The sequence below is a fragment of the Pituophis catenifer genome, unplaced genomic scaffold (assembly GCF_029215685.1).
Source record: "Pituophis catenifer annectens isolate HBS135680 unplaced genomic scaffold, rPitCat1.0.hap2 SCAF_6, whole genome shotgun sequence".
NCBI lineage: Eukaryota > Metazoa > Chordata > Lepidosauria > Squamata > Colubridae > Pituophis > Pituophis catenifer.
This window is the reverse complement of record NW_027256886.1, coordinates 8,860,391-8,882,472: the sequence shown is the minus strand read 5'-3', so window position 1 is coordinate 8,882,472 and position 22,082 is coordinate 8,860,391. Positions and strand designations below refer to the sequence as shown.

At 40.3% G+C, this 22,082-nt stretch overlaps 1 protein-coding gene and 1 non-coding gene across 2 annotated transcripts; both read right to left on the bottom strand.

The window, feature by feature from the left end:
• Positions 1-1,944: 1,944 nt before the first annotated feature.
• DNAJC19 (DnaJ heat shock protein family (Hsp40) member C19) lies at positions 1,945-11,425 on the bottom strand. Its single transcript, XM_070945933.1, has 6 exons — positions 11,303-11,425; positions 6,622-6,673; positions 4,736-4,809; positions 4,246-4,322; positions 3,066-3,136; positions 1,945-2,698 (listed from the first exon to the last, which is right to left on the bottom strand). Exons 1-6 carry the CDS (start codon positions 11,303-11,305, stop codon positions 2,628-2,630), a joined length of 348 nt encoding a protein of 115 aa, XP_070802034.1. The 5' UTR covers positions 11,306-11,425; the 3' UTR covers positions 1,945-2,627.
• Positions 11,426-15,887: 4,462 nt separating this feature from the next.
• Positions 15,888-15,958, bottom strand: TRNAG-GCC (transfer RNA glycine (anticodon GCC)). The gene has a single exon. It is a non-coding gene; the product is annotated as a tRNA-Gly (tRNA).
• Positions 15,959-22,082: the final 6,124 nt, after the last annotated feature.

Below are 22,082 nucleotides of genomic sequence, written 5' to 3'. Positions count from 1 at the left end.
AATTATTTTGGAAAGGGAGAGTTTACTTATGCTAATAAATTTGTGAAGCATTTCTTTTTATTTAAAGTCATTATAATATCTCCTAGATTTCTTCAAGGTAAGGATGCCAACTTCTTTCAATACTTCTAGAATTTGGACTCTTGTCTTCTATCTTATTTAATTCTGCTTCAATATGTTCTGGCCAACATCCTTCTTAAATGTGTCAACTATAAATGGTCTCTATTCTAAATGTAACTTGATTGAAATACTATGTTTGCAACAGTAAATTTTTAAATTCATAGTAACATTTTTTAAAAAAAATAATATTTCTATTAGCACGGTCTGCTAGTGATCCATTAAGATACCTAGCTTGAATTGCCACCTAACTAGATTTCTGCTACCTTAAAATTATGGAGGTTCTCTGCAAAAAAAGTCATTTTAACTGAACTTCAAGTTAAAAGCTAAGCTTCAAATCTATTAAAAATTCTTTTTTCTTATACTCATGACTACATTAACATAGCTTTAACATTAGCAATGTTTCTTTAGCTTCTTGCAGGTAATTTATATGAGTTTGATACTTTCCTAGCTCTTCCTCTAGATTGAGACAGAGGAATTATTAAGTATCGTATAGTTATCCAGCTGTTACGCTACCAAGGAATAAATAATGCTGTTCGTATTTTACTATTGTACCAATAAGGATATCTAAGACAATGTTAATGGATTTGTGAAAAATAGTTGTTGACCACTGAAATATAGGTCCAGATTCAGTATATAGTTTAGTGCAGGGGTCCCTAACACCCAGCCTGCGGCCCGCTACCGGGCTGCAGCTTCTTCAAAAACCAGGTTGCGGGAGAAATGGGCAAGCACGTGCATTAGGTTCCACTTGTGTGAGTGGCAGGCAAACTCCATTCACGTGGAGCTTTGTGCACAGGTGCAACTGTGTGCCATTTGCGTGAATGGAGCTTGTGGAAGAGTGCAACTGCAGGCTGCTTGTGAGTGGAGCTTTGTGCGCAAGCACCCTCTGCTTATGTGCAAAGCTTCATTCGCAAGAGTGCACGTGCGTGCACCGCTTGCACAAATGGAGGTGTGCACATGCCTGCCACTCACCCTCCCACGCCACCAAGCTGGAAACATTGGGGACCACTGGTTTAGTATCTTATTCCTTGATCTTATGTGCAATATTCTTCCATTCTCCTAATGGTTGCCATGCCTCTCTCCCTGTTTCCATGTGCTCTTTCACAGAACTATTCTGTCTTCTTTCACCCTTCCTAAATATTGGAGATAAGTTTGTTCACGTTTTCTGTAATTGTATTTCTTCCTATACTTCAGCAGGTAGGCACAAATACGACATCCATACTACAAGTGGCAGAAATATGGTACCATGAAGAAGACAAAATTGCTCCAGATAGCTTCCTAAATATCTCCAGGTCCCTTTGGGAAGAAATCTATCATTTCATGTATTTATATTTATGACTGTTGATGCTGTGTCTTGAATTCTGCCCAAAATGTAAAATATAATATAATTATCTCTAGATGAATCTGCCATCTCCAAATACTTCATATCCTTCCATACTAGAGTCCCGCAGAAAAATTCCCGGAGCTACTCACTCAAATGTAGAATTCCAAGAGCTGTCCTATAGAGCTTCTTGCTCTAATTAGATTCAATTATGGACCATGCAACTCGAGTTCATCTGGGTAACAAATGAGGCAACCTCCAAGATAAAAAAAAGTAAAAAAAAAAAGCATACAGCTTCCAGAATAGGTTGAACAATATGTTTTGTAAGCTACAGAAGGCTTAAAACATAAAAACAGAGTTTTAGAAGCCACAAAATCAATTAAAATGCCTCAATAGAACTCTTTTTCCCCTTCATTTAAAGGGGGGAAAATTCTAGCTTACATCTAAGACAGAGAACATTATTCACAATACTTAATACTTGGATTTTTAAAATCCATGACAGCTTCAAGCCAATTTCTTTCCCATTTTAATAGTCTTGAAATGTTCACAAAGGCAGGTGCCATTATTCAGAAATAAATCTAAGCTTTTCTTGGTATGAAGAATTGAAAACTCTTGTTTTAAAAGCTCTATTAGAAAGTTAGAGACTACCAATTAGATTCTCATTCATGAATGGCTGTTTGACCAGCAGGAAGGTATAGACCAGCTTACAAGAGTGACTGTTCTATAGCAACACTTTCTTATGCAGTCATATAGAGAAATACTGTATGAATTTTATTGCTCAGCAATCATGGTAATAAAAATCATTTTTGAAGAATACTGCACCATAATTCTATGATAAAATAATATAGCTGTTCTCAGCTGAGAAATAAATTACTTTAAAATACTATTAAGCCTCACAGGTGTTTTCAGCAGAATCTTGGATGTTTGCACTTATCCTGCTAATTTTTTAATCTAAAACAATAACAGTGAATTTCAGATATTACTATCTGATTAATTGGTTCTGTACAAAACTTGCACTTCATTAAAAGTGCATCAGAAGTTGTGGTTGACATTAATTTCTGAAAATAACCACAGGGAAGGATGTGCCCTACATCAAAACGATTTCCTTTTGGCATGTATGACAGCTTCATTTGTCAATTTTCTTTGGGCTATTTTGAAAATATATTCTAATAGTTAAGTCAGTGATGAGTTTTCATTTCTTAGCTTGAGTTTCCAGTAAATCCTTAGCTTCATTAATTTTGGCTGCAACATAAGGAGACCCACCTGGTAAAGAGGAAAATATGGTTGTCATGTTCACAAGACAGAAATTATTCCATTATTCTGGTAAATGAAGTATATGTGATCAGTGAACTGAATATTCAAAATAATATAACATTTTAGTCATTTCAATAATAAAATGATCCATGTACAAAAACATTTAACTACATTAGCTGCAGTAATGAAACAATAGCGTGCCAGGCTTATCAGAAAATTCTAGTTTTTCCCTCGTGCGTGCACAACTTTCAAATAAAAAAAAAATAGGAAAATAGAACTCAAAATGTCTAAATTCAATTCTTAAAATGTTCCCATGCAGCCCCATAGGACAGCCTCGTTTTACATGAGCCATTTAATATATTAACATCTGATTTACCTTTATCAGGATGATTCAAAAGCATGATTCTTCTATGAGCTTCTCTGATTTTTGCTTTGTTAGCTGTAGGACTAACAGTTTATTTTTTAATTAGATAATTTATAACTAGGAAAAATATCAAATATTAGCCAGATTATTATTAAAAACACCAAATTACTGCATCTATATCAGTTCACTACCTCATTTCACAATATGACTATTAGGAAGAAGAATGATATACTGTGTTCTTGAATTTTACAGTTTGCTTAAGAGATATTTGCAAGCTATGTTATTTTTTGTGATAATCTACCAACAAACACAATTCTGATTGTTCTGCGATTATACATACAAATAAATTTATTCCCTCCCCTCCCATTGTCTTATTAGGATAGTAAAAAAAAAATCAGATCCCTCATTACATTACCCAGTTATTGAACTTCTTTGCTTAATTGGCTAGGTGACTTAAAAATGTGACAAAACTGTTCGCTTGAGAAAATAGCATTCAAAATTTTATAGAGCTGTGGTGATGCAATGGGTTAGAATACTGTATTGTAGGCTAACTCTACCCACTGCCAGGAGTTTGATCCTGATCGGTTCAATTCAGCCTTGCATTTTTCTGAGGTCAGTAAAATGAGGACCCAGATTGTTGGGGGAAATATGCTGATTCTGTAAACGGCTTAGAGAGGGCTGTGAAGCACTGTGAAGCAGTATGTAAGTGCTATTGCTAAATACCTCTTCATAGTGCTTTACAGCGCTCTCGAAGCCGTTCACGGAGTCAGCATTTGCTCCCAACAATCTGGGTCATTTTATTAACCTCAGAAGGATGGAAGGCTGAGTCCACCTTGATCGGTATCAAACTACTGACAGTCAGCAGAGTTAACCTGCAATACTGCATTCTAACCACTCCACCACCACTTTAAATGTTATATAAGTCTAAGTGCTATTGCTACTATAGAACAATCTGAACACTTTGCATCCCTATGTCCAGTCACTATCTTGGAGACCCTGTCATTAACAATACTGAACATAAAATTGGCTGTTACATTCTGATCAGAGTTACAGTCTGTATGATCCAAAAAGATTACCGTAAGCTTTTTATCATTCAAATCATAGCTACAAAAATTACGCCAACTAAGATGTTTCCCATTCTTTTCTTAATACAGATTTCCTTGGAAAATATTCCTGTGATTTTTAATTTTACCTCACTCCTAATATTAAGGCAGCTTCTCGCTTGTTCATTTTGCTTTCAAATCCACCTCTGTAATAGCCACTGAAGGCCTGAAAATAAAATACATTGTTATTACGAAAGCATTATGCAATACTGCCAATAAGAAATTAAAGATGCACATCACTCAGTTGTGGCAAATAGAAAATACACCATCCAATTACATACAGCATTGCCAAGAAGTAGAAGAGGCGACACAATTTCTTACTTTTAATGTCCTCCCACTTGGCTTAGTTCATCATTACCAACTAATCATTTTTTTTCTAGCATGAGACAAAAATATTTCTATAAAACTCAGCAATTATTTTTAATTAATTTGCATACCTTAATAAACACAAGGCTTATAATGGGCAGATTTGGGATCTCATAATCCAATGCATTGAACTGTTTCTGTCTCATGTCTCATGGTAAGCAAAGAAGAAAATGATATTGCTGCAAAAGAATACGGAGTTAAAAACAAACTCACTGTTTTTGGCAGAGATTGCAGTGTTTGCTTTACTTGTGGTTCCATTTGCTTCATTGCTTGCAGCGCATAGCGACCTTGAAGGAAAGAAAAGGTTCAATTTCAGTTATTTAGATTTGAGATCTGCAGAACCTGTAGACGCAACTAGACAATCCCAGGCCAAAATGGACAAAATGTAATGCTTCCACAGAAGCTTCCTACTACTGCAATAGGCTGAAGAGAGTGTAAACAGACATCCAGTACTTCCTATCCCACTGAAAGGATTTAATTTATCCCCACCCCCCACCCCACAGCACTCAGGCTACTAAATCCCGGGAAAGGCTGCATACACCACTCTCAAAATTATTTTTCCCTCTGCCTTGCACAATCTAAATTCTATTTTAAAGGACTAAGTACCATTTATTGATGCAATTTTAAAAAAGGCAATATATTTTAAGAATTTCACAAAGTCAACCATAAATAATCTAAATTAAGGATTACTTACAGGGGTACTAAACACATCCCTTAAAGAACCATTTATGTTATGTTTGGGCAGCAGAAACAAAAGAGCAAGGCAGATTCTCTTTATGGTGTTCCTTTCTTTCAGAAAATCAAGTTTCAAGTAATTTATATATACAAAACAAAGACAGCTGTGGTATTGTAATGCGAGAATAATACATCTGCAATAGAATTAAGAGAAATGCCTAACCCAGGGAAGTGTGCAGGGTGAGGAATGTCAGTTTAAAAAGTTGTCTTGAAAGGGAGACAAAAGTCAGTGGGATGAATGAAATTTCACTAGCGTTACTAATGCTTTTAGTATTACCAAGTTTTGTGATTGTCCATAGCTTTCATGGTAGACATTTTATAAATGGTCTGTCTCCTTCATAATGGTCATTTTGTAATACCTTTGTGGTACTTGGTCAGCATTCCAAGTATGATTCTACCCCACGAGAATGGAAATCCCCATAACCTGGCCATCAGCTTCCTCTGATGTGATAACAAATTCTGAGAGTGTATATCATCTTTTCATATAGGATACAAGCACAGGTACCTGAGGATCCATCCTCTCTTTTGAAGCTGGACAATTTATTGTGGATGCAATACAATGAGGGCTGTCATTTAAGTCAGTGGTCACCAACTGGTGGTCCGCAGACTACTGGTGATCCGCAAGAAAATTTTGGTGGTCCACAGAAAAATTTACATTTTTTATATTGCACTAAACACTATTTATCTTTTTAAAAAAATCATATTAGTGGTCCGTGGGATTTAAAATTCTGAATTTAGTGGTCTCTGAGGTCCAACCCCTGATTTAACGAGACCCCAAGGCGACCCTTGATTTAAGTAATTCCCTAGATTAGAGCACTTAGTTGATATTTCTCATCCTGGTGAATGAAGGTGTTAACCATATTTTAAATCATTTTGGTCCAAACTCCAGATTTCCATGTGCAAGCCATAGGCAGAATTATGTCCAATAATACAGCTGTAATTCAAACAGATTAAGTCGTACAGAGCCAATTTACAAATTACATTAAGCCGTAATGTAGTATGGCTATGTGAACCTTACTTAACAAATGTTGAGTCAGTCAATAAACTACGGTTAGCAAATCAATGTTTTTCTGCAATATGTGAGCCTACATTGATGATATCTATTTTAAACTTAAAAGCATCAAATGCAACGTCACAATAACAAACGTGATATGAAATGAAATGTATCAAATAATATTAGCAATATTTGGCAAAAAAAAAGTGCCACTGAAGCCATTCACACGATCCACTGTCTTTCTGTTTATTAAACCATCCAAAATAGCCTTGTAGACAGACGCCTATGTTTCCCAACTGTAATACTACTATCCATTATAGAGTACATATTTAACATAAGCAGAAATAAAGCAAGCTTTTCAAGAACAAACCTGCATAACCAGCAGCAGCTATTGTCAGGCCAACTACTATCATAGTACCAGCCTAAAAGAAAGGAAAAAAGGAATAAAAATGAAATATTAATGTCAGAACATTTTGCTTGTACGCTATCAGTGAAAAAGATTTTTTGAATATATAAAAGTGTAACCAAATATCTGAGACAAATATTGCTTAAACATTATACAGGTCTTCAGTTGGCCATTTTCAATTCCATGCATTTGAAATCATACTGAATTTACTGTGTGTGTGTGTGTGTGTGTGTGTGTGTGTGTGTGTCAGAGAGGGGGGGAAGGGAGGATAATTAGGGAAGTCATCTTGAAACCTAGATTTATATGGTTAGTGAAACATGAATACTGTACTTTACTTTTAAAACTGGGACACAAAACATTTTGGTATTTGTTCATTCCTTTTTGACTATCAGAGATATTCTATAATTCAGAAGCTTCTATTATGCCAATTTCCAATCTTATATAGGTACTGTAATGAATAACTTCACCAATGGGATTTTACTTTAGTGTCTTCTACCAACCTTTTGGAGCAAACCTTTGGTGCATGTAGGTATTGCAAACATAACTGAGAGCTAGACAATCAGTTTAATTGTTCTGTATTGAAATAACTGCATATGTATAAGAAATTCAGCTCTTAAAAGTTCTCAGAAATCTTAAGAGTTATTTTTATTCCAGCTGGATAAAATAGCATTTTTAAAAATAAACAAAATATTGTCTCTAAGAAGATTTTTGTTTATTTCTCATCACAAAATACTTATTAAAATTCAAGTATCTATCAACAATTCATGAGTTAAGATACTCATGAGTTAAGAACATACTTTCCAGGGTTCTTTCACTGTATATATATAAATGATTTATGTTGTCTTTTCCAAAATAATTATAGCAGCGAGCAATCAATGTTATTAATTTTAAGCCATAAATGTTCCATAGGTAGTTCTCATTTATATGTTTAGGCAGTCTCATGGGAAATACTTATTTCTTTTGCAAGTTAATAATCTATATTTGAAGTTATATCAGAAATGAGATAAGCAAGGTTCCTAAAATTACATCATTGTAGTTTTTTTTAATCAAGTATTATAGCACAGCAGAAAACAACTTTCCTGCAGCTACTCAAAAGTCCTAAATAGGAAATATTTTATATCTAAAATTTAGTAGGATGAAGTTCCAGTATATTATTTCAATATATTTTATTTATGTAGCGTCTAGTTCATTTCAGTGGGGGTAAAATAGAATAACTCTGGGAGCTGTGCAAAAGCTGTGCAGTTTGGGGCTTTTTAATTTTTCTCTTAAAAGATTGTGGCTTGTATCTCAAGAATATTACAGCTCTATTGTATCTAGCAGATGGTACACTTGAATTTTATTTAATATATTTTAGCCACTTTTTTAAGATCATACTTTCTCCAAAATATTTAAAAATATAAAATAGTAAAAATCAATACCAACTATAAAGAACTCTGGCATTTAAATAATTTTAAAACAATTACTTTAAATAAAATGCAAGTTCAAATATTTATCAGCAACAAATGTAGCAATTTAAAAATGAAAGACAAAGAAAAAAATGCATTTTAATGCCCTTTTAAAATGCTGCCAGAGATGGGACTATCCATCTTCTCTTGAATGATGGAGTATGTGCCCTATCACCTGCTAACCTTACATATTTATATAGTGATTTGGCGAGTATCGCTTCCAAAGATGAATAAAGCTCAAATCTGTAGGCAGTCCTTGAAATATCATGGATTTAAGTGAATTACACTTTATTATTATGGTTATACATTTATGCTAGCACTTTGAATTCTGCCTGGCCATCACAGTAGTACTTGGATGCATGGGATATGACCATTGCTACAGTATTATCTGAGTTACAAGAAGAGGAAAATTGGATACAGTATGTACCAGAAGGTTCTAAATAGTTTTCAAAAACAATCACATACATGTGCAGCACATTGCAGTAATTCAAATTATGCCAGCTTTGCCTAGACATGAATAGATAACAAACTCAACTATGTCATGTCCAGGTATCACAAACAGGACAGAGGAACTAAACTTGGGTTTGGAAAATAAACACATTATGTACTATGGTATATTTTCAACATACACTTTTAATATAAACTGGTCGAAGGTGTTCTCACACTACCAATCTCCCAAATCTTGCACATGCACACACAGCAGTCATGATCTGGAAATTGAGTCATGGCAACTGAACTTCTTTTCTTGTTGGTTTGAAACATTTCACTGCTTATCCAAGTAGCTTTTTCAGTCTGAGCAAGTTGGTTAGGAGGAATCTCATATATGTCCTCCAGGGAGGTTTTATTTCTTACTTAATCTGGATAGGCTCATTAGGTGAGTAGGCAGAGAGAAGTTGAGTAGTTTCGACTCCTAAATCTTTTACCTTAACTCCTCTCTGCCTACTCACCTAATGAGCCTATCCAGGTTAGGCACTAAATGAAACCTCCTTGAAGGACATATATTGGGTGTCCCTAACCAACATGGCCAGATTAAAGAAGCTACTTGGATAAGTAGTGAAACATTTTGAACCAACAAGCAGTCCAGTTGCTGTGACTCAACTCTGACAACTCTATCTGGTTGACTGAGAACCTTCCACACAGAAACTGTGAATTAACTAAGTTTTATTTAATAGCCCAGCAGATGGCAGCACCTAGCTGACCTTGACTAGGTGCTGAAAAATTAGTTAAGGTTTAACCTGGTTAGTGCTTCAGTTATGTCTACAAAATTGAGACAGTCATCTGATTAAAAGACAGCAAAGAGATATAGAAAACTCTATCCTCTGAAGCAACCATATTTTGCAGCCCAGATTTGGTATTCTTATTTTGAAGTCCACCCCAAGGAAAAGCAAGACTATGAAGTAGACTGGGAAGCTGGGGGAAAAAACCCATTCCTTTAAGGATATGAAGAAATCCAAGGGGAAAAAACCTTTTAAAATAGTGACCTATGAAACCAACAGAAAACTCTGTACAGCCAATCATACATCTGAAGGTGAGATATAGAGAAGGTTACTGATTTAACCACAACTGCAGTGCTATGGAAACCTTAACAGAGATTGATGGAGAAGTAGTGGATAGATACTGAATTTCTCTTCTTTAACATTTAAGTTGCCCAAGTCTTTTGATGGACAGTAAAAACTTTAAAATAAATGCAATGACAAGCCATTCTTATATTATGGCCAAAAAAACTACAAAGGTGGCTACAGCCATGTTTAAATTTACCAGCTGTTGGAGATGGCTTAATTTCAGCAATGAATAAATCCCACACTTCAGGTTCTACTCCAGCCACAGTATTTATTCAGTAATAACATAACATTGGCTGTTCTAATCCATTCTGTAATATTATACTGGACAGAGAAAACCTTACTTGTAAGGAAAGATATTTTCTCAAAATTGAGCTCATATGCCTTATTTCACAGAAAAGGAGTTTATCCAAATGCTTCTTCCAGATAGTCTGAATGGATTATTTAGTAAAAGATGGTCCTGCAGGTACCTGTGAACTTAAGACTTCTTAGGCATGGAAGCCAGCTGGTAACATTAGGCTAATCACCAGGAGACTGTGAGTTCTAGTCTCACCTTAGCTAAGAAAGCCAGCTGGATGACTTTGGGCCAATCACCAGGAGACTGAGTTCTAGTCCCCCCTTAGCTAAGAAAGCCATTGGATAACTTTGGGCCAATCACAGGAAACTGAGTTCTGGATAACTTTGGGCCAATCACCAGGAGACTGTGAATTCTGGTCTCACCTTAGCTAAGAAAGTCAGCTGGATGACTTTGGGCCAAACACCAGGAGACTGTGAATTCTAGTCCCTCCTTAGCCAATGAAAGCCATCTGGATAACTTTGGGCCAATCACAGGAAACTGTGAGTTCTGGATGACTTTGGGCCAATCTGTGAATTCTGGTCCCTCCTTAGCTAAGAAAGCCAGCTGGGTGACTTTGGACCAGCTGCTCTCTCTCAGCCCACCCCGCCTTCCTTCACAGGTGGTTGTTTTTGGGAGAATAGAACAAGGAAGGAGCATTACCTATGTTGAGTTGATCAAAACATACAAAAAAGGCAGGGATAACCATTTAACCCACCAACACTGGGGTTAAGAATCAGCGAAAAACTGATCAGGGATAACAAAAGCCAGGATATTCATCCATATTCAGAATCGTGGGCAATAGTGGTTAAACAGCGCTGCACATCCTCAGGGAAAGGGCAAGCCCCCCCACCCCCAGAGGCATCCCAACCAATTATTCCTCATTTTTAGCTCCATTTTAAGTTCTGCTCTGAGGAGAACATCACAGGGATGGCCTAAAGCAGTGTTTCTCAACCTTGGTAGCTTGAAGATGGGTGGACTTCAACTCCCAGAATCCCCCAGCCAGCAGAGCTGGCTGGGGGATTCTGGGAGTTGAAGTCCACCCATCTTCAAGCTTCCAAGGTTGAGAAACACTGGCCTAAAGGAAGCTGAAACTCCGTGCAAATCTCTCCTGGGCAAAACCCCTCTGGATAAAGGTGGTTTATTTCGGCCTTGCGCCTTCCTCAGCATCCAGGCGTGCCGGGACTACAACCCCCAGGATTCCCGGCTAGAGCACGACCACGCCCGAGATTCCCACAGAAAAGCCAGGTAAGGGAAGGCCGTGAGGGAGGGAGGACGGTTCAAGGTCACCGTCCCCACGCACTCACCATGCCTGCCGCGCTCCTTCACACGCCCGGCGAAGGGGAACCAAAAAAACGCGGGAAAACACCCCTGGCCCGCCCTCGCAAGAGGCTCAGCGGCCCCCTCAGAAGCCCTGCCGTAAGCCGAGGGAGGGCCTGTCGTAAAAGCGCCCGCGCGCCCGCTCTTCCGCTTCTCGACCCCGCCCCTCTGGCAGGCTCCGCCCACCCAGGCGCGAATTCGAAGAGAGGAGCGAGCGCGCGGGCTCTTCTCCCCCCCCCCGCTACACCCCTCCCCCCTCCCGAGGTGCCCGGAGGATGAAGGAGCCGCAGCCTCAGCTGGATCTCGCTTTGTCAAAGGATATGAACCGGGTGCAGCAGGTTTCTCCTCATCTGGTGCTTCCCTCACCTTTCCCCCTGCGCCCCCGAGTCCCAATATATGGGAATTGTCTAATGTACTCATGTATACGTTCGAAGTAGACGGTGATGTTTCTCTGAGTCATAATATGTATGTGTGTCTCTTATGTGGGTTTATGCATAATGGTTATCCCCAGAGAGCAGAAATGCGACGACGTTTCATTTTAATGTAGGCTGATTAGTGTACATTTAAAGTGACAAAGTTCTATTCTTCCATCCATTCCTCTATCCTATCCTATCCTATCCTATCCTATCCTATCCTATCCTGTCCTGTCCTGTCCTGTCCTGTCCTATCCAATTTTCTATTCCTATTCCTATCCCATCCCATCCTAATTTTCCATTCCTATCCTATCCTATCCTATCCTATCCTATCCTATCCTATCCTATCCTATCCTATCCTATCCTATCCTATCCTATGATCCCATCCCATCCTATCCTATCCTATCCTATCCAATTTTCTATTCCTATCCCATCCTATCCTATCCTATCCCATCCTATCCTATCCCATCCCATCCCATCCCATCCCATCCCATCCCATCCCATCCCATCCCATCCTATCCTATCCTATCCTATCCTATCCTATCCTATCCTATCCTATCCTATCCTATCCAATCCAATTTTCTATTCCTATTCCTATTCCTATCCTATCCTATCCCATCCCATCCCATCCCATCCCATCCCATCCCATCCCATCCCATCCCATCCTATCCTATCCTATCCTATCCAATCCAATTTTCTATTCCTATTCCTATTCCTATCCTATCCCATCCCATCCCATCCCATCCCATCCCATCCCATCCCATCCCATCCCATCCCATCCCATCCCATCCTATCCTATCCTATCCATCCTATCCTATCCTATCCAATCCAATTTTCTATTCCTATTCCTATCCTATCCCATCCTAATTTTCTATTCCTATCCTATCCTATCCTATCCTATCCTATCCTATGATCCCATCCTATCCTATCCTATCCTATCCAATTTTCTATTCCTATCCCATCCCATCCCATCCCATCCCATCCCATCCCATCCTATCCTATCCTATCCTATCCTATCCTATCCTATCCAATTTTCTATTCCTATTCCTATTCCTATCCCATCCCATCCCATCCCATCCCATCCCATCCCATCCTATCCTATCCTATCCAATTTTCTATTCCTATCCCATCCCATCCCATCCCATCCCATCCCATCCCATCCCATCCCATCCCATCCTATCCTATCCTATCCAATCCAATTTTCTATTCCTATTCCTATCCTATCCCATCCTAATTTTCTATTCCTATCCCATCCCATCCCATCCCATCCCATCCCATCCCATCCCATCCCATCCTATCCTATCCTATCCTATCCTATCCTATCCAATTTTCTATTCCTATCCCATCCCATCCCATCCCATCCCATCTTATCCTATCCTATCCTATCCAATTTTCTATTCCTATTCCTATCCTATCCCATCCTAATTTTCCATTCCTATCCTATCCAATCCCATCCTAATTTTCCATTCCTTCCTATCCCATCCCATCCCATCCTATCCTATCTTATCCTATTTTCTATTCCTATTCCTATCCCATCCCATCCTAATTTTCCATTCCTTCCTATCCTATCCAATCCTATCCTTCCAATTTTCTATTCCTATCCCATCCCATCCCATCCTAATTTTCCATTCCATTCCTATCCTATCCTATCAACGCAATTTTCCATTCCATTCCTATCCCATCCCATCCCATTCTAATTTTCCATTCCATTCCATTCCATTCCATTCCATTCCTCTCCTCTCTCCTCTCCTCTCCAATCCAATCCAATCCAATCCAATCCAATTCAATTTTCTATTCCTATTCCATCCCATCCTAATTTTCCATTCCATTCATATCCTATCCTATCATCCTATCCTATCTTCTATTCCTATTCCTGTCCTGTCCCATCCCATCCTAATTTTCCTATCCTATCCTATCCTAATTTTCTATTCCATTTCAATTCCATTCCATTCTATTCCATTCTGAAGGCTGAGTGGTGCCATGGCTTAACATATTTTTAAATTTTTAATTTTTAATTGGTTTGTCATTTTAAACTGGGGCCAAATTAATATATATTCTTTTAATTGTTTTTAATGTTTGTATTGTATGTTTTTATCTAGCTGTACACCTCCCTGAGTCCCTTGGGAGAAGGTGCGGTATATAAATTCAAAATAAAATAAAATAAATAAATAAATAAATGATAGCTGTGTTTCAATATTTGAGGGCCTGCCCAAAGAAGAGGGGGCCTATTTTCTAAAGCACCTGAAGGCAGGACAAGAAGCAATAGATGAAAAATTACCAAGAAACCAACCTGGAACTAAGGAGAAATTTCCTGAGAGTGAAACAATCAGTTGAACCTCCAAAAGTTGTGAGCGCTCCAATACTAGAGGTTTTTAAGATTTGTCCAGAATGCTATAATACAGGGTCTCCTGCTTGAATAGGGGGGTTGGACTAGAAGATCTGGGTTCAACATGGAGACAGCATGGATCGTGCTTATTGATGATCTCTGGCCCAGATTTAGTGACTGTCTCACAGTTACATTGGCGATGAAAAAATAACTATATAGTGTTGTGGCCCACCAGCAGCCTGCGCGGATCATGGCTAATCCTGACGACGTGGAGGCTGGTGTGGTGTCACGCCAGCAGCCTGCGCAGCCGGTGCTTGCGTCGGACAGCAAGGAGGCTGAAGAGGATATGGTGCCAGAGGCAGAGACTCAGCCAGGGCCTTCAGAACCTCCAGAGGCTCCTTCAAGTGGAGAGAGCGAAGTGGAGGAGCCTCTCCTCAATGCTCGAGCACGCAGGGCTGCCAAAAGGCAGGAGTGGCTACTCAGGAGGAGGAGGTCTCCTCGAGAGTAAGGCTTGGGGCTAATTGGCCACTCCCTTAGCCTATTTAAGTCACATGCCGTTAGTAAGTTTCTTGCTAGAAACAACTTGTAATTATCATCAGAGCATTTTTGGAAAAGTTTTATTTTATCTTGCTTTCTGGGCTGGTTGCCAACCTTTGCCGGACTTTGGTGTATTCTTGCTACTTAATAAATTTGATAAGGACCGTTGGTGTGTGTCAGTATCCTCGGGAATCCGGAGCTGGGGCAGAACATATGGCCAGTCATTACATTTTTTATTTTCACAAGTCTGGAAAGCAAAGGGAACAGAACAGACCATAATAACAGAGTTGGAAGGGACCTTGGAGGTCTTCTAGTCCAACCAATCATTAGCACAATCACAGATTTGGTTAGTAAGTGTTTCACTTAATAACTGAATAGCTACTCCCAATTGTGGTTGCTAAACGCGGACAACTTGTATTATAATAAATACAATCTATCTGGACAGTTTATTTAGTTTTGGACCAACAACTTGTGTAGACCTGGCCATTGTGATATATAAATTTTGCTTGTGAGAAACCCGCAGGGAATGTCAGAAATTGTGATCACGTGACTATGAGGCTACAGTGACAGCCAAAACTCTGGGCCTGGTTGTAAGTCCGCTTGTTCAGAGCCAGTGTAACTTTGAACAATCGCTGAATGAATGGACATAACCCAAGGACTACCGTTACATCTCATCTTTTCATCTAAAACATCTTATGATCCTAGGGCCCCAGGGGCCTTTCAAAACCTTCTCAGGGCTGCTTGAAATCAAAATTCTTTCCCACCTAAGGTGAAAAATAACTCACTATTAAAATTCCATAAAACAACTGTGAGGAGTGATAGCAGCAGCTAATGCATCAGTGGTGGGTTTCTACTGGTTCGCCCGGTAGTGGCAGTGGCGGGAGGCTCCGCCCACCAGGCCAGATGTCATCATGGACGCTCTGTGCATGCGTAGAAGGTTCTGCGTATGTGCCCAAGCGCCGCATGCGCTCACAGTTCCAAACCGGTAGCAAAGGTAAGTGGAATCCTCTACTGTAATGCATCCATTTTTATTTTATTTTTTTATTGAAAAGTTTTACAAAAAAACCAAAAAAATTTCCCCCCCACCCTTTCCCTCCCCTCGTCCCACCCTCCTCCCCAGACTTCCCAGAGCAAAATACAAGGTATTTCATTTAACAGTCATAAACGAGATTAACCTACTTATCCTCAGACTACTAACTCCCCCCCTGAAACCTTAACTCCACTATAAGTAACATAATACTTCTAATACTTAACGTTCATTCATAAGCTATTTGATATTTTCTTGTCTGATATTGGTGCATTGGCCAGGAATCGAACCCGGGCCTCCCGCATGGCAGGCGAGAATTCTACCACTGAACCACCAATGCATTTTTAATTTTTAATGCAGTAAATATAACCCATACAAATAAAACTTTGTGGGGTCCTTCATCATTTTTAAAATTGAGAGAAAAAATGTAAATACTGATGTAGAAAAAATATGAAAAGAAGGCATGAAGTATCTAGATAAATAGAGAAGGGGAAGTCTAATCTTTAAACAGGAAAGCATACAATTATTCTGAACTTAACAAGTACATTTGTTCCTGGGAGACAGACATCACCATCCACTAAAGCAACTAATTTCGTTTGATCAGACTGTAATTTACACAGCATTAAATAAAATCCCGCCAGGAAAAATAATGTTGTAATGGAAATGAAACTTTGGGGTACAGTCAAGTGGCAAATACGTTTGCGTCTCCCTGCCCTCCAAATCCCCATATTTTACATTGTTCTCTTGAACTATTTTACTAAAGCTAACAGGAGTAGCCGAGGGCTGAACTGATCATCCTAATTGCTAATACATGTAGTCCTCGACTTACTACCACACAACTGAGCCCAAAATTTCTGTTGCTAAGTGAGACAGGTTAAGTGAGTTTTGTTCCATTTTTACAACCTTTCTTACCACCGTTGTTAAGTGAATCACTGCAATTCTTAAATCAGTGACCTGGTTGTTAAGTGAATTTGACTTCCCCACTGATTTTGCTTGTCAGAAGGTCGCAAAAGGTGATCACACAACCCCGGGGACACTGCGACCGTCATAAATATGAACCAGTTGACAAGCGTCTGAATTTTGTTCCCATGTGACCATGGGAACACTGCAATGGTCGTCAGTGTGATAATAAGTCACTTTTTTTCTGTGTCGTTGGTAACTTTGGTCATTATATGAACTGTAGTAAATTCAGGATTACCTGTAGTTGGACCTGTCCACTTAGATAGGAGAAGATCCACAGGAAAACGTTGCTTCCCAGTTCCAACTCATGCAGAACATCCAGAAGTATGCCATGGTACAGAATGAAGGATCTAATAAGAGCAGTAAGATGGTACTTCCTCATCCAGGTTCTAATGAAGGAACCAATGCAGTTTCAATCCAACGCTTGGGTCTGAAATCCGTTTAAAAGGCATCTAGATACCCCATTTCATCCAACGTTCTTTGTAGTTGCAAGTCCATCATTTTGTTTATATCAGTGGTGAAATCTGAAGTGGTTTGCCACCAATTCGCTGGCCGCGCATGGCCGCTGCATGCCAAACACGTGCTGCGCACACATGCACAATGCACACCAAATGCACGCTATGAGCGCATGCACAGTACACCCCAAAGGAGGCTTGGGAAGGTAAGTAGAACAGCAAGGGGGGGATCAGCTGTGCTGTACGATTTGGATTCACTAGAAAGCAGGATTTCCTGTTTTCTAGCGATTTTAAATCATGCGGCACAGCTGGTCGTTGGAAATCCGACGAACCGGTAGCTTTTTTTTTAGTATCGGTTCAGTAGTTTTTATCACTACCGGTTCGCCTGAACCGGTACGAACCGGTAGCATTTCACCACTGCTTTATATTTGAAAAGGGAAACTTGATAACTTGGCAGAAGTTGTTCTTAACACTGTATCTGCTGATACATTGAAAGCAGAGAAATATGGATGCTTTACTATGGTGTAACATGTTTAGTCATACTCCTCCCTCCTGTCACTCAAGGCTTCACTTTTATCAATTCCTTCAATCAGAATAGAGCTGGAAGGAGCCATGGAGATCTTCTAGTCCAACCCCCTGCTCAAGCAGGAAACCCTATACCTGTGATGGCGAACCTATGGCATGCGTACCACAGGTGGCATGCAGAGCCATATCTGCGCTCATGTGAGCCGTTGCCCTAACTCAGCTCTTTTCGGCTGGCCCATGCCACCCCCCCTCCCAGGAGTCTCCACACACCCTGTTTTGGATGCCAGGTAAGTACAGGGCTCGCACAGAGGCTCTGGAGGGCGCTTTTGCCCTCCCCAGGCTCCAGGAAAGCTTCTGGAGCCTGGGGAGGGTGAAAAACGGGCCTGCCCAGCCCACCGGAGGGGCTCTGGGGTGGGCAGGGGAGGCCGTTTTTGCCCTCCCCAGGCTCCAGGAAAGCTTCTGGAGCCTGGGGAGGGCAAAAAACCGGCCTACTGGAAGTCTGGAAATGGGCCGTTTCCGGCCTCCAGAGGCTTCAGGGAGGCCTGCCAGGGCAAAAATGGGGTGCGGGGCAGGGGGGGGCACGTGCGTATGCGTGGGGGTGAGGGGCGGGTGCAGGGTCATTGAATTATGGGTGTGGGTACGCATGCCGTGACGGTAAAAAGGTTAGTCATCACTGCTCTATACCAATTGAGACAGGTGGCTGTTCAGTCTTGTCTTAAAAACCTTCAGTGATGAAGCACCCACAACTTCTGAAGGAAAGCTGTTTCACTGGTTAATTGTTCTCAGTGTTAGGAAGTTTCTCCTTAGTTCTTGGTTGCTTCTCTCATTGATTAGTTTCCACCCATTGTTTCTTGTCTTGCCTTCTGGTGCTTTGGAAAATAAGTTAACCCCCTCTTCTTTGTAGCAGCCACTCAAATACTGGAATGCTATGCCAGATAGCCTTAGAAATGCTTAGTAAACCATGAAATGCCCTGGCATCTGAAGTTTGGGAGATGCCACTTGAAGACAATCATGTCCAGTACTCTTGGTATCTCCATATTCCAGGGATAAAAGCAGCCAAAATATTGTTTGAGAAATATCCAAGTACCTGCTGAAATCCGATCAGATCTATCAGGTTTTTGGCACAAAGCATCTTAATTGTCTTCAACCCTTGCAAACGTCAGTAGTGTTTGTAGAGCCACGATCTGGCCAATCTGTGATTAATTACAGTGACCTTCACTATTTCATCACAAGCCATCTGCTCTCACTGAATACATTTTAGTTTAATGTTTTATGTAATCTGTTTCATGGATTTATTCTTCAATGTATTCAATTTCGCTCAATTTCAGCCAAAACGATTCTTTTTTTTTATTGCATTTTCCAACATAGTCACTCAACTGTAACCAAATGTGAGCTGTAATATGAGTTCAAGAACAATCACAATATACAGGTAGTCCTTGACTTACAACAATTCATTTAGCGGCCATTCAAAATTACAACTAAAAAAATGACTTACGACTGGTCCTCACGCTTATGACCATTGCAGCATCCCATGTTCAAAATTGTTCAAAATTTGGGTGCTTGGCAACTGGCAAATATTTACAACAGTTGCAGTGTCCCGGATCATGTGATTGTCATCTGCAAACTTCCCAGACCCCTTCCAACAAGTTGTTGTGGCTCCGTTGCCTGAGCCTGGGCTATCGACAGATGCAGACTCTGAGAGTGAGGGGGAGGAGTTGGCAAGGCCTCCCTCTCCAGGACCCTCCTCTCTGGCAATGCCTCCGGAGGACACCGAAGGCCAAACAGCTCAGAGCCAAGCATGTCCCCACAGCCACAGGTAGACAGCGACGAAGAAAATAAGTGCTGGCTGGACCCTCGCCAGAGGCTCAGGAAGAAGCGTGTGCAGCAGAGGGGAAGGCGTGCCAGAGATTAGCTGAGTCACTGGACCACACCCCACAGGCTATAAAAGGGAGTGTGGTGGCCATTCGGACTCTGTGACGGACAAAGCTAATCTCTGGTGAGGCATTTTGCATCTTCGGACACAACACCTATTTGCTGTGGATTTAATTACAAACTGGACTATTCAAACTGTGTGTATTTTTGTCTGTGTTATCGGAGTAAAAGTTCTTGGCAGGCAGCCACGGAGTTGCTGCCAAGTTCCTTATCACTGACGTTGAATGTTTGAAGAGTTTATTTAACCCTCGGCTAGCTGGTTGGGTGTGTGTGTGGTACGGGGACAGAACACAAGTAAAGCCAATGGGGGAAGCCAGATTCACTCAACAGACGTCTGATTCACTTAACAACTGCAATGGTTTGTTTAAGAACCATGGTGAAAAAGGTGATAAAACCTGATTCAATTCACTTAACAAACATCTTGCTTAGTAATGGAAGTTCTGGTCTCAGTTGTGGTCTTAAGTTGAGGACTACCTGTACAGTATTCTAGTAGAAACCTGCTCATTAAAGCATCTGATTTAGAAACACCAAGGTTGATGTTGTTCAGTTGCTAAATTATGTCCAACTCTCCAACTCTTTATTTGTAAAGATTTTAATGTTTTAATGTTGGAAGCTGCCCATGGACCACATTGCCAGGCCCCTTTGTCCTCCACTGTCTCCCAGAGTTTGCCCAAATTCATGTTCATTGCGTCAATGATACTATCTAACCATCTCATCCTCTGCCGTCTCCTCCTTTTGCCTTTCATCTTTCCCACCATCAGGGTCTTTTCTGATGAGTCCTCTCTTCTCATTAAGTATTGGAGCTTCAGCTTCAGGATCTGTCCTTCCAAAGAAGAGTCAGGATTGATGTCCTTTAGGATTGACTGATTCGATCTCCTTGCAGATCAAGGAATTCTCAAAATCATCATCAGAAAAGAGCTGGAAGGGACTTTGGAGGTCTTCTAGTCCAGCCCCCTGCTGAAGCAGGAGACCCTCTACCATTTCAGACAAGTGACTGTCCAGTCTCTTCTTAAAAATCTCCAGTGACCCACAACTTCTGAAGGCAAGCTGTTCCTTCTTCTCCAGAACCACAATTCAAAAGCATCAATTCTATGGCGCACAGTCCAACTCTCACAGCCATACATTACTCCTGCAAAAGCCATAGTTTTGACTATAAGATAATGATAGCAAACCTATGGCACGCATGCCGGAAGTGGCACACAGTGCCATTTCTCCGGGCACATGAGCTGCTGGCGGCCAGCTGGTCTTCACGCGTGTGGGAGCACTGAAACCGAAAGAGCAGCCGCCCGGCGCGCATGTGTGCACTGGGAAGATGATCTTCCGGTTTCTGGCATGTGCATACGCATCGCCCAGCTGATCTTCGCGCATGCATAGATGCCAGAAACCGGAAGACCAGGTGGCCGGTGCACATGTGTGTGCCGGAAACCAAAAGAGCAGTGCCTGGAGCGCACATTTGCACCAGGTGGCTTCTCTTCCATGCACATGCAGTCCAATTTTGGCACTTGGTGCCCAAAAGGGTCACCAACACTGCTATAAGAAACACCAAGGAAGTACTGCTAATATGTATGAACTGTGAGAAACCAGGAGACAATTTCCATGTCTATTTTTTCCCAAAGCTGCTTATTAACTATAGGTTGCAAGTGAAAAGCGCAGGAGAGAATCTACACAGGATTACTGCAAACTAGTTATAGCAAATATTCACCGTGCACAGTCCAATGTCAATATAACATATAAATAAGCAATCTTTCTCTCCGAATCTGTGTATAAAATCTGAACAACAACAGCAGAGCTGGAATTTTCCCTGCTCTGTGAACTTTCATTCTGAACCATGGAGGAAAAAAAAATGATTTCATAATGGAACCAAAAGATGTACTTTCTGCTATTGCTATTGTTATGTGTGAAACACTATTATTAATACATGACACTATATTATTAAGAATACTCACAAACAAGTACCAGAGCAGTAATTCACCCTCATTTTGTGATAATCTCAGCAATCAAACAATTCAGCTTGTCCATCTGGAAAATGCACGTGGTATTAAGTTTATCCAGATTACTGCAGTGGTCAGTTGTATTTGTGTGGAGCCCCAGTAAGAGACATGGCATTAGAGTGTGCATTCATTCAAAATCCAGTGGTAATGTGTTCAGAACAAAAAAGGAAAGGAAAAAAGGGGAAAGTGTCATGGGTAGTAGGGATGAAATTGGAGGTCATGGACTAAATGAAAGAATATAAATACAAGCAAGGGATAGAAACGATAAATATAGATCTGAGGGAACAAAGGACGTTTTTAAAAATGGAAGTTATACAGCTATAAAATGATTAACAAAGATATTATTCCATTTTTTTATGACAGGTTAATTTGTTATTTGAGGAAAAACGGTACAGTACTCTATTATAGAATGAACTGTAAGTTCCTGCTTTTAACTAAGAGAGACAGTTGCTTTCTAATCACACTGTAGAGACTCCAACTTTGAGATCATATTTTTAAGGCTGAGTGGGAACTGCTTTCAAGCTTGTTCATGTTTTATAAGCTCTAGTCTAGTGTATTCCTTCAATTGTACACAATTCTCTAAGTCAGTCACCCGTGACTT

Coding starts and splice junctions, on each gene's coding strand:
- DNAJC19 (XM_070945933.1), bottom strand. Junction 3,137..4,245: donor GCCTTAATATTAGGAGTGAG/GTAAAATTAAAA, acceptor ATAAACTGTTAG/TCCTACAGCTAACAAAGCAA. Junction 2,699..3,065: donor TTTGAATCATCCTGATAAAG/GTAAATCAGATG, acceptor CCTCTTTACCAG/GTGGGTCTCCTTATGTTGCA.